The sequence below is a fragment of the Tremella mesenterica genome (assembly GCF_000271645.1).
Source record: "Tremella mesenterica DSM 1558 unplaced genomic scaffold TREMEscaffold_17, whole genome shotgun sequence".
NCBI lineage: Eukaryota > Fungi > Basidiomycota > Tremellomycetes > Tremellales > Tremellaceae > Tremella > Tremella mesenterica.
Genome location: NW_006711241.1, coordinates 465,737 through 478,769, shown reverse-complemented (window position 1 = coordinate 478,769; position 13,033 = coordinate 465,737). Strand labels below are relative to the sequence as shown.

At 49.9% G+C, this 13,033-nt stretch overlaps 1 protein-coding gene across 1 annotated transcript; it reads right to left on the bottom strand.

Moving 5' to 3' along the window:
- Positions 1-5,108: 5,108 nt before the first annotated feature.
- TREMEDRAFT_65971 (uncharacterized protein) lies at positions 5,109-9,125 on the bottom strand (the record flags this gene model as incomplete). The annotated part of the gene is made up of 7 exons (XM_007008017.1): positions 5,109-5,483; positions 6,198-6,710; positions 6,745-6,768; positions 6,961-7,019; positions 7,123-7,180; positions 7,727-8,127; positions 8,171-9,125. The coding sequence occupies 7 exons, from the start codon at positions 9,123-9,125 to the stop codon at positions 5,109-5,111; spliced, it is 2,385 nt and encodes a 794-aa protein (XP_007008079.1).
- Positions 9,126-13,033: the final 3,908 nt, after the last annotated feature.

Genomic DNA, 13,033 nt, shown 5'->3' with positions numbered 1-13,033 from the left:
CCCCTGCTCGTTCTGTCCCCCCAACACCGCTCGGGACATTCCTCCTAGACCTTCTGCTCCCCTCGGTCCCCCCTACACTCCGTCCGCAGCTGTTCGCCGCCGTCTCCCCACAGCCCAAGACGGGGAATATCCTTCGCGCTCTCCTTCGGCGAACTTCTCCTCTCCTGGCCCCACCTCACCGTCACCCGCCGTCCGCCGCCCGCCTAACTCTCCCGTGGCCGGACCGTCTCGTCTCCCTGCCACTCCTTCGGCAGGTCCGTCCCGTCGCACTCCTCGTTGTGCTTCCTCCGCCGCTCTTCGGCCTTCTACTCCTGTGGCTGGCCCATCTCGTCTCCCGGCTACTCCTTCGGCCGGTCCTTCTCGTCCCACCAGGAGCCGTCCTACTCCTGTCTCAACTCCAGAGGATTCCTCTCTGAGTCTCCCTCCTGCCCTTGGGACCCGAAGCCGTCAACCATCTGTCCCTCCTGCTTCTGGGCTCTCAATTCCTGCCCCTCTTGTGAAAACTCCTCCGAAATCTTCGAAAGGGAAAGGTAAGAAGAAAGCCGTCCAATTCGAACCTGCGGTGGTAGAGAATGAAAGTACTCAGCTACCAGAGGAACTCCCTCCTCCCCTCGACCACCCCTACATTTCCAGCGACCCTCGAATTCCAGAGGAGGAGAAACAACTGGCTACTTTCCGTTCTCTCATTATTGGATTGACCACACATCTCCACGCCAATAGACGAGATACGGCGAAGCTCCTCGAATATTGTATGAAGCTGGTCTCTGGTATGAACACCCTCTCCAGGACAATGGCAACTCTCGTAAACTCCTCGGACATAGGCCCATTAGGGCGAACTGAGTTAGCTAGAGTCTCCCTAGAGCTCCTGACGGAAATGAACGACTTCTACCGCAATCTCTTCGATTCTCCCTTCCTCCTGAACCCCATTGAGTACGCTCTCCCCCCCACACTTGACTGGTTAAAACCACGAAACCCGGCTCGACTCAGTTCTCAGGATGGTGCTTTTCTCGATATCCTGGCTCTTCCCCCCGACTGTCTCCGAACACTTCGACTGTTGTGGAGGCTGCCTAGTCTGAATATGGCTCGTGATTCTGCTCTCCATGCTGATCACATTTTGGCCTTCAATATGGCGTGGAGAGAGACTCGATCCCTTCGGCGGGTCCCTCTATCGAAAGGTGCTGGGAGTGGTTCTGGAGGTGGGTCTGCGCCAGAAGACAGAGAACAGGGAGGAAGTTCGCAGCAGTGAGTTGTACTTAGCTAATGTTGTATCCGTTGTATGAACTACTTCCTTGCCCGTGATCGCACCACTCGTCCTTTCCTCGGTTTGTCAGGGTGAAGTTCGTGGAACTTCGCCAATATGTCATTAGCTCCGTCCACATTCTCTACTGGTTCCCATGATACTGCGTCATCAGAGCCTTCGTAGCCTAACCATTCCACTGGATACTCTAACTTTCCTGACCTCTTATTAACCCTCGAGTCCACAATATCCTTTACTTCCCAAGACTCTCCTACGTTATCTACCTCCACTGGGCCAGGTGGCTCAGCTTGCTGACCCGGAAATACCGGAGGGTGATAGGGACGGAGTAAAGAAACATGGAATACATCATGGATACCTGCCATCGTTCCTGGTAATTCCAGTTTACAAGCATGAGAACCTACTTGCCGTACTACCTTGTACGGCCCACTTTGCTTAACGTCCAACTTCTTCATTGGTCTCTTAGTCTTGATATTCTCTAACGACAGCATAACTAGGTCACCTTCCACGAAGTTCGGCGTAGTTCGATGTTTCCTGTTGTATCCTTCGGCGTACTTCTCGTTAGCTCTCTCAATCCCCTCAATACATTCCTTATGTATTTCAGTTAGGTCCTTTACTGCTATTGTAGCAGCAGGTACCTCGACTTCACTAGCCTTAATCTCTTCAGCCCATCGAGGGTGGTACCCATAATTCGCATAGAATGGGGTCTTGTTTATCGCGGAATGATGGGTGTTGTTATAAGCAAAGCTAGCTCGAGCAAGCAGCTTCGACCAGTCATTCTGCTGGTAGGAAGTGAAGATTCGAAGGTATAATTCCAGGGACTGGTTCGTTCGTTCGGTCTGTCCATCAGTCTGTGGATGATACGCGGTAGAAAGATGTAGTCTTATCCCGAGACTATCGGTCAAGTTCTTCCAGAACTTCGAAGTAAACTTCGATCCTCTGTCTGATACTATACTCTCTGGTAATCCATGCTGGGCCACCACATAGTCCATTATCAGCTCTGATAGTCCAGCTGCGGTTAACTTCGTCGTGGTTGGGATAAACAAGGCCCATTTTGTCAGTCGATCCACGACCACTAAGATAGAGTTATATCCATGGGAATTTGGGAGTTCTTCGATGAAATCCATCGAGATACTTGACCAAGGTTTTGTCGCTACTTGTAGGGGTTTAAGTTCTCCATGAGGCTTCTGTCTGTTAGTCTTAGCTCTCTGACATACCGCACAACCAGCGACATAGTCTTCTACATCCTTCCTTACTCCAACCCAAACATAATCCCTTAGGATTAGTTCAAGGGTCTTCGCTGAACCTGGGTGACCAGCCAAAGCCGAGTCATGTTGCATCTTCATGATCTTTAGTCGAGCGTCGGCGTAGTTCGGCACATAAGTGCGATCGTCGAATGCGAGGAAACCTCTCGGGGTCCACCCCCCACGAAGTATTAGAGGAGATCGCGAACTACGGCGTAGTTCAGTGATTGATCCTGGTTCCTGTACATCATCATGACACGTCGGATGAGAACACTCAGCGCAGATAACTCCTAGTAACTCCTCTCTAACCTCCTCGACATCTTCGTCCTCCTGAACTCCAAGTATCAGATCCATAGGGTCAACAAGATCATTGTCCTTCACTTCCCTTGTCCCTTGCAAGGCTCGAAGGAGGTGGCGTAACTCCGACGTGGTGGCGTCAACTTCGTCGAACTTCGGCAGACCTTGAATAAGGTTACTCTCTTGCATCATGGTACTTCCTTTTCCTGAGTGATAATCCGCCTGTCTAGACAATCCGTCTGGAAGGCTTGCCTGAGTTCCTGGTCGATAGACCATTTTAAATCTGAAGTTAGCTAACTCTTCTACCCACCTACCTTGACGGGGGCTGAGTTGCTTCGGCTCCATCCAGTAAGTGAGATTTAAATGGTCGGTAAGGACCGTGGTTTCTACCTGCAGTAGTAAGTGTCTTCTTCTCCTGAAACCCTCAACTACGGCGAGGAACTCCTTTTCTCCTACCGTGTAATTTAGCTGGGCCGTGTTGAACGCGCCTGACTCGATAGCGACAGGGTGCTCTTGACCAGCTGCGTTAATCTGCGAAATTATGAAACCCCAGCCGAAGAACGAGGCGTCTGTCTGTAATATGGTCTTCAATGTAGGGTCAAAGTGAGCTAACACCGGCGCAGTACACATCCTAGCCTTCAATTCCTTAAAGGCTGACTCCTGTTCTGCTCCCCACACAAACGGTACCTCCTTCCTTGTCAAATCATTGATAGGTCTAGCAATCTTCGAGAAGTTGGGGACGAAACGCCTGTAATAGCTCACAACCCCAATGAAACCCCTCGACTCTCGTAGATTCTTTGGACGTGGGAAGGATGTGATGGCGTCAATGTACTCTGGATTAACCGATACACCTCGAGAGGAGACCACAAAACCCAGAAATACCACAGAATCTCTTTCAAACTCGCACTTACTAGCTTTCACGTACAAGCTCGCCTTCCGCAGCACTTCAAAGACCTTCGCCGTAGTTCCTCGTAATTCCTCCAATGTGTTCCCATAAATGAGGATATCGTCAATGTAGACCACGACTCCATTCCCTAGTAGTTCCCTAAACACCTCGTTCAGGAAGTGCTGGAAGACAGCAGGGGCGTTTCGCAGCCCATCACGAACGACAAGAGATTCGAACATACCATACTGTGTCCTGAACGCCGTCAGGTGTTCATGTCCTTCTGTCACCCTCAACAATTGGTACGCCCCAATTAGGTCTAGTTTGCTGAAGTACCTTGCTTTTCCAAGTTCTTCGGTAATCTGGCCTATTAATGGGAGAGGGTAGGCATCTGGTATGGTCGCTTCGTTCAGTTTTCGGTAGTCGATGACCATTCGCCATTGTCCCTCGGCTTTCTTAGGTATCATAAACATCGGTGAGCCGTACGGCGAGTTACTTGCTCAAATTCGGCCAGCGGCGATTTCGCGATCTAGTATGTCTCTCAGCGCGCGTCTCTGATCTTCTCCTTGAGCATAGAGGGAGGCGACCTTCAGGTTCGCCCCCTCCTTAAGCTCAAACTTCAAATCGTAGGACCTCGAAGGGGGAAGGGTCTCTCCTCCCTTCTTCGGATTAAACATGTCAATGTACTGGTGGTATTGCTCAGGAACTACCTGGAACAACTCGTCTTGTTCCTCCGGGCTCAGCTCTTCAAGCTCATCTTCGCCTCGGAGGTCTGTCTCGTCGGTTCGGGTCCTGAGCCCTATGGCTGCCAGGACCGCAACATCTTTCGTCTGTGGAAAGGGAGAGGATAACTCTTCCCTTTCAATCGGCAAGGGTAGGGGAAAGGACACTGCACTTCCCTCATTGTTCGTCTGGGGAGTAGGGAAGGATATCATATTCGCTCCCCCATTCAGGATTACTCCCTCTCCCCTCATCCATTCCCATCCTATCACGACATCCGCGTCGCAAAGGGTGGTAACATCCAGCTTAATTGGGCGAACCTCGCCTAACTTCTCGACACCCAGACTCACTTCGACAAACTCCGTAATGGGTCTAGCCACACTAACCGAGCCATCGAACATGTGAACTGGTACACTCACGGGGTATTTCCTCTTCTCCCTCCTAATCTTCCTGGCCGCCTTGGGACTTATATACGAACAGGTCGCTCCAGTGTCCCACAGGGCCGTTAGTTCAATTCCTTTGACATACACGTTAGATTTGGGTTGGTTGTTACAGGTGGAAGGGATTAGGGTATGACAGTCGTTTATACATTTCGGAGTGGTGTTTACGGATTTATATACACATTTACCTGGTCTCATCAGCTCTTTCCTTTCACTGGGGGTAGGAATAGTGGCCGAGAGAATATGAGTGCGGACCCGCCGAGTCTCGCCTATCGCGACGGGTCCCCATCTTTTTCCTCCTCGTCCATCCCCTGCTCTCCAACACCTGCTTCCTCCCTTCCGACTGCGTTGATCTTCTTCCTGTCCCCAAGAGGGACGGCGTTCCCCCCCGTGCTAAATCTCCCTTCTACTCCAGCATTTTGTCCAAAAGATCGCAAGGGGATGATCCCTGCTTTGATCTTCGCCGCTATTACAGGACAATCCCGGTTATAATGCCCTGTCTCTCCACATCCAGTACACTTCCCTTCCTCTCGACGCTTTAAAACCTCATCAGCACTGGGTCTCGGCCAACGACGATTTAGTTCGTCTACATCCGTTGGTATCGCCCTTCCCCCATTCGTGCCCTTAGGCTGCACGCCCTCGATCTTCGCCGTAGATTGCCATTTCTCCTGGCTCCCCCGTTCCTCTCCTCGATTTACTTCCTCTCTCCTCTCCCCCTGTTCCTTCACCTCCTTCCTCTTCTTCTCATTCTCCTTCTCCACCTTTCGTTGGTGCAAGCGATTGTCCATGGGGACCACGAACTCAATTAATTCTCGGACGGTCTTGAAAACTTTTCCATGGCGAGCAATTTCATCCAGTAAGTGACTTTTCAGTCCGTTCTTTGCCCGGTCCACGAGGTTTCCATCATCACCCCATCCTAACACCGCTACATATCGTTGAAAGGCGGCGAAGTACGCCGAAGCCGACCCATTCTGCCGAAGCTCGTTTATTCCCCTTGCGGCGGTTCCTTCTTCGTCAGGATCTCCAAAATTGGTTTTGAGATATTGGATGAACTTCTTATAGTCTAGAAGGTGGTCGGGGGGGTCGTCCTTAGGTAAGTCCGATTGGACGGCAAGAAGAGGAGTTTCACGTAGATGGGAGATCATGAAAAAGATTTTTACTCGGTCGGTGGGGAACTTGCGGGCGTTGATTTCGAAATGGACTTCACATTCTGAGATGAATGCCGTGAGCTTTGACCTCTCGCCCCTCCACAGGTCTGGGAGGGGAAGCTTTATCCCTCCACTCATCTCAGCAACTCCTGGGGTCGCCGAAGCTTGCCTTCCAATGGCGAGCCGTACCCCCTCCGAGATCCCCTCGACTATTTCCCCAACCGTCTCCTGTTCCTTCTTCTTCTCCTGCTCCTCTCGACGTTTCCTCTCTGCTATCATATCCTTATTCATCTCCATCATCATGTTCATTATTGCCAGCATCATCTTCTGTGTTGTGGCCTCCTCCTCAGTTCCTCCTACTACTTCGCTCCCGGCCGAACTTAGCCTACCTCCTGTGTTCCCTTCCCTTGGTCGTGGGGTCTGTCCCGAATCTTCGGAACCTGTCCTCACCGCTGGTGGTTCTGGTAGTCCGGTTTGTTGGGGAGGTGGTTCAAAAGGCAGGGGTGGATAGAAATCATCGCCTTGAGTTGAACCTTCGGGGGTATCAATTGCACCAGGCAATGGTCCCAAGCTTTGTCTTAATTCCTCCAACATCCTCCTCTCCGTCTCCCCTACTGTTTCTCCTGGTCTACTCATACTTCTTGTAACTCTCCTCTCTGGCTGCATACAATCTCGAACTTCTCCGAGGTTTGCACGGGTCGTCGGTAAGAGCGATCCTTGATACTGTCACAATCGTCGTTTCTTCTTCTCTACTGACCGACGGTCGACAAACCTCGGCTAACTACGTCGTAGTGGGGCGTCGATGTCTCACTAAGACAGGGTACTCGTCGAGGAACTACGGCTAACTTCGCCGTAGTGATACGTCGAGTGGTGAATGATAAGATGATCGTCGATGAACTGCGGCTAACTTCGCCGTAGTACGTTGAACTGCTCGGTGGTAGCTCTCCTTAACTCGAAGGTTGTAGCTACTGACAACAATCAAGGATCGCTGAAGAAGTTCAGCGATCTGTAAACTATCTATACTACTCCTCTCTTCTCATAGAATGTCCCTCAACTCCTGCACTGCCTCACGCTCAGTCCTCTTCGTTCAACTTCGCCGTACCTCGCCATATCCCCGATATCCTACTCCGCTCACTTTGACTAACTTCGCCTAACTTCCCCTGTTCTGCTCTCCCTCGGTTCCCTTCTCCTAACTTCGCGGTAGTTCTCCGCTAGGCGGGGTTATCGTGACAAATCCCCTCTTGGTTCTCGTAACTTAGCCGTCGTTGGTCTCAGTGGTTCGAGTGGAGGTTGGTAGTGGTGAAAGGAAGGTCGGTGATGGTGAAAGGAGGGTCGGTGATGGTGTTTGTCAGGGATGTTACGACGTAGTTCGTGACAGCAGATTGGGATTCCTGGGCTTTCTGGCTTCCAGACAGTATGGCAAAGTCATATTTAAAACCCGCAAACAGCAAACCCCAAGGATGTTTGACTGACCGGCAGATTTTCAATGAGAATTCCATACGCCATGCACTTTGAGGAGCCGTAGCTCAGTCAATACTCAACCCCCAGACTAGATCTTTGCGGATTTGGATTCCTGAGAGTTTGAGCTCTCAGATGATATAGCACAGTCATGTGTCCTGGCCCTGGCCCATGTCTTGCAGAATTGTGCAGACAGCAAGGTCTTTTCTCCCCCCCCCCCCCCCCCCAGATCGCACTGTAACCCCCTAACCCCATACTGTAGAGCGAAGCTGATGAAAGACCGATCCGTTTTCGGGAAGACTTGCCAATGTCTGATGATCTATCTCAACAGAGATGTAATCAGGATGAAACCGTTGTAGAGCTTGGAGATTCTGTAAAACTCTTTCACATTTGACTTGAAATTCAGGACGAGTCGCAAAATTGTCAACAGCGGTGGGAGAAGTACTGGATGGGCGGATGATGAGGACGTCAAGGTCGGCTGGGACCAGAGGAAGCTTGTCCAGAAAGTGAACATTGTCGTATGTAAACAGACAGGTGTGTCCACTATACTTCATCTGACCCCCATTCACCTTCCAAGTTTGGAGTAGGACATGGTAGCGTGACAGTAGCATCTCTTCAATCTGGCTGGGGGGGTCAGGGGGAAGGAGACCTTGCTGTCTGCACAATTCTGCAAGACATGGGCCTGTCAATCAGTAGAGCACAAAGAAGAGAAAGGAGCTGCCTACCAGGATCCATATCATTATCAGCACTCCATATTGATTCACGACCTTTTCGGCATGTACTGCACTTTCCTTCCTTGACATCCATACCAAACCACCGCTCATTGCAGCCACTACAAGTATCAAGCCGCTCTTCTTCTAGAGCAGAGTAGAAGTCCTCAATGTGAGAAATTGCCGTATCTGATAAACATGGTTCATGTAGGTTCTCGGAGGATGTACTGATGGGAAGGAAGGGAGATGGATCTGTTGAATACGAAAGATTGGGTGAATGGATGTCCTGTCTTGCTTGATATCGTTCTCGACTACGCTGAAGGCACATACGGCATGTCTGGCGTCTGTCTCCATTTGCATCTAGGTCATAACAGTTGATGTCTTGCCAGCGACCACATCGTGTACATTTTTGACAATTGGCATTGGGTCTCACACGCACTTGGAGAGGAGGTTGAGGTTCAGGCTGTACTGGGGAAGGAGGGACCACAAAGCGTTGAGGAGGCCTGCAGGATTGTGTTGGCCGTTGTAGAGGTAGAGGACTGGGACACATGGGTGTAGGTGAAGGGGGTGTGGGTGGGCGAGTCCGTGGACGAGCAGCAGCTCGTGAAGAGCCCGGGGTAAGACCTGAAGTCTCAGAGGGAGTACGGTGGGGTGGAGGATGGAAACTGTTTTGTTGACTTGTTTGTGGATTGTCCTCATTTTGACAAGTCAAGCAGGTATGTCTCAATCTTCCACGCTTGTCACGGAAGGCAGGGGTGTCAAGTGTTGAACCACAACGACGACATAGCTGAGGAGGTGTATGGTGTTGAGGTGTGGCTGGAGGGACTGGGGGCTTGTTGCGGCAGAAACAACATGTCTTCAGGAATTGACCAGCGGTTGGGCCTATGTTACTCTTGAGAAAGTGTTGGATGGACAGGGCATCAGGGGATGGTGCTTTACACTTTTGGCGTGGGGCATTGGAGCAGAGCATGTTGAAGGAGAGATGAGTAGAACACAATGGTGAGACCGTACGAGAACTACAAGAACTATCAAAGATAGATAACATAGACTGTTGCATAGTATATCACATTGCCACCATGCATAATACCACGGAGTTTGCTCCTTTTTCTTCCAGGAACACTGCAGAAAGAGCCCGTTATATACCGTGCTACGCCCGGGATCAGAAGATGGCTTCCTGACTTCCTCGGGACGGAAGGGTAAGCTGGGTTTGTCTGTTCTCATACGCCTTGGTTGGGGTTAGAGCGCTAACCGTAAAGTTGGGGGGAGATGTAGTGCTGGAAGGTGAAGGAGTGGTGGTCGGGGTACTTAGGACACGTGACCAGAAGACCTTAGAAGAGTGGCACACCGGAGAATCACATGGACGGACAGTCAATCTTATACATATACTTCTACAGTACTTTTCAGTATCATCACATAGTTTGATACTTTGATACCTTGATACATATCATTATCACCTGAAGCCTATCTCAAAACCCACTCGACCCTAGACAACACTACCAATCCTACATCCACCCCTGCCCGGGGAGGTGTTGCTCCCCAGTAGCCCGGACCTCCAGACCCAAGGGTGGACGGGTCCCTCTTGATGACAGAAGGAGGGTGGTCCGAGGGTGCTACAGCGTGTAGCTGTGTACCCGTACCGTATTGTTCCTGACACCTACCCCTTACCCCTGATTCCTCTGGACTCAGTTGTGGATATAAGGAGTGGTTCTATGTGATATGCATATTCTTTTCCTTCTTTTACCTTTATACATTCTGCATTTGGAGTCGTGTGCTATTCTCACCCGGCACGCGTCTTACAGTGCGACTACACTCCACTCTACGGCGCTCGAGAAGTCTATGGATGAGTCTCGGAGGAGAGTGGCACCCCCTCATGACATGGTCATTACCATTTGATCTCTATTTCTCATGCATGCATGCCCTTAAGAGCATGTCAAGACCACCAATGTGACTGTAAAGAGTGAACCTATGTTCTTATAAAGTCTCTGTCACCCTCAAGTGGGGAAGGAAGGGTCACAAGATGGTTGTGGGAGGGGCCTATCTGTTACGGGGTAACAACGAATCGAGGGAACTCTATCGAGTTCGACGGATTAGGACAGAGGAAAGCGGGAGTTGGAGGCAGTGCTGCAGTAGGTAGGGACGGGTTTTCCCCTTTCGAGATTTTCCCCACTGGGTTTGCTCAAAGCGGTTTTTCACCTGTCCGAGTATGTACATGGACGCTTGCAGTAGGACTGAGAAGAGGAGACGGATACCTGTAGACAGTATATAGTACAATCAGCAAGGTACCAACTTTGCTGATTCTTCAATATCATTCTTTGGCTACATCGATTGCAGAGGAGACACGATCCATTAGCACCAGAGCCCCTAGACTTCCACGAGACCTCCATCGAGTTCGACCCAACCTGCGACCTAGTCGTCGTGTTTCCAGTACCGTTACAAGTTGAAGAATCAGCCTTACGCACCTTGGGTTGAATCGGAGAGTACTGTATGCTCACCAGAGGGAAAGCGCGGAAAATGATACCAGAAAAAGAGGAGTTGGAACAAGGGCTGGTCCCAGAGGAAGAAATACCAACAAGTTCTTCGAGAAGTACCATTTCACATGATCTCACTTCTACTACCACTACCCCAGATCCGCTAAATGAATTATCGCAGCAGTTGTCACAATTGTTAGCCATTATGACGATGCAACAAAAGGAACAAAATACATTAAGGGAAGAACTGGCTACGATGAAAGCTGACCGACAGAACCAACAGATACTCACATCGAAAGGGACAAGTTTGATCGAAGTCGAAGAAAACAAGCCGTGTTTGGAGCCAAAACTTACCAACAACGAACGAACAGGAAGAACCAGGTGTGCGGATCCACCTACCTTCAGTGGAGAACGAGGAGAATTGGACAACTTCCTTGCAGCATGTCACATGAACTTCGAATTCAAAGGGGCAGAGTACGCCACCGATCGCAGAAAGATCCTGTTCATGTACGGGTATCTTCGAGGCACCCCTCAAATGCTTATAACCCCGGCCATAACCAATCCAAGTATATGGAATTCGACCGAATGGCTAGAGAGCTACGACAAATTCATTCAGCATTTACGAACTCAATTTGGAGATAGTAACATGGCAGGTACGGCTATGAGGAAATTGCAAGAGTTAAGACAGACTGATACGGCCGCCGAGTATTTTGCCAACTTCGAACTTTGGTCCACACACCTTGGAAAGGTACCAGATGCAATGAAAATCGCCTCAGCCATACAGGGCCTGAAGGAAGAGCTACTGAAGGTGGTAGTGGTAAATAACACCGACCCTCGAACCAAATCGGACTGGATCTATTTCAAACAGCATGTGATAGGGACTGAGGAGAACCAACGGATGGCTGAAACGATGATTGCAGCAAATCGATGGGCTGCTAGACGCAAACATGAGACGAGCTGGCTTCCCCCTCGATCGAATTCGATGCGATTGGATACTAGTTTGCCCAACCCGGTAGAACGCTACTCACAATCGACTGGTAGAGGACCCTTGCCCGGTGGAAAACCAGGGATGATGAATTATGGTCTACCAAATGACCCTCCGGTCACTTGGACAGAGGACGGAGGACGTCTCAGCGAGAACGAAATGACTTGGAGGAGGGAGAACCGACGTTGTCTCAAATGTAGAAGTCCAGAACATTACGCCAACAACTGTCCAAATGGAGGAAATACGAGAAACAACATTAGGGGATCCCCAAACCCGCATAGCTCACCGATTCCTAGTGGATCGAACTCGATCCCAACTGGGTCCAAAGGGCCATTAGTTCGAGGAATGGAGGTGACCTTTGAAGAAGAGGGAAACGACTACCTGGCCTAAGTGATGCGACCACTTGCGGCCAGGATCTGCCCGGATCGCAGAGAATTCAAATACCAATAGATCTCAGTAATGACTCGGCCATAATATATATAAAAATACAAACAAAGAAAGATACCCTACAGATTGGAATGTTAATCGATACCGGGGCTACAGGAAGGTATGTGCAGCCGGCCTGTCCATTATACCATCTATTCCCAAAAAAACAATATCAGGTACCACGAAAAATTAGGTTCCTGGATGGAACTACCGCGACCTTAGTGACCGAATATGTAGAAGCAGAATTAGATCTAGGAAAAGGACTCAGGATTGCAACTCGACTGGATGTTATGGCATACGAAGGACCAGAAGTACTAGTAGGACTAGATTTCTTGAGACAGTTTAGGGCAAGGATCGATTGTGGAAAGGGACTGATCGAATTCGACGGAATTGGACGAGATACTGGTTGGAAATACCCAAGATTAGAAGAAGGATTAATAAGAGGAGCAACACTGGAGAAAGGGGAGGACGAAATGAGTGAGGAGGAACTGCGACAAATCATACCGACACAATGGCACCAATACCTCGAATTATTCAAGGTAGAAAGAGCAAGAAGACTACCACCAAGAAGAGAATGTGACCACGAAATCGAATTAGTAGCAGGGGCTGAACTAAAACCAGGACCAATTTACCAACTGGACGAGCATGGGGATGCTTTCCTGAAGCAGTGGATCAATGATGGACTGACTAGTGGACATCTGCGAAGAAGTAAATCGCCCTATGGGTCCCCAGTATTCCTGGTCCCCAAGAAAGGAGTCATTCCCTATCGAGTAGTTACAGATTACCGGGCACTTAACAAGGTAACCATTAAGGATTCATACCCAATGCCACTCATCTCGACACTACTCGATCGACTTCAATTAGGAAGGATCTTCACTAAACTCGATTTGAAAGGGGCTTACCAGTTAGTCAGAATAAAGGAAGGAGATGAACATAAAGCTGCCTTACGAACAAGATACGGCAGTTTCGAGAGCACAGTCCTAAGGGATGGGTTGTGTA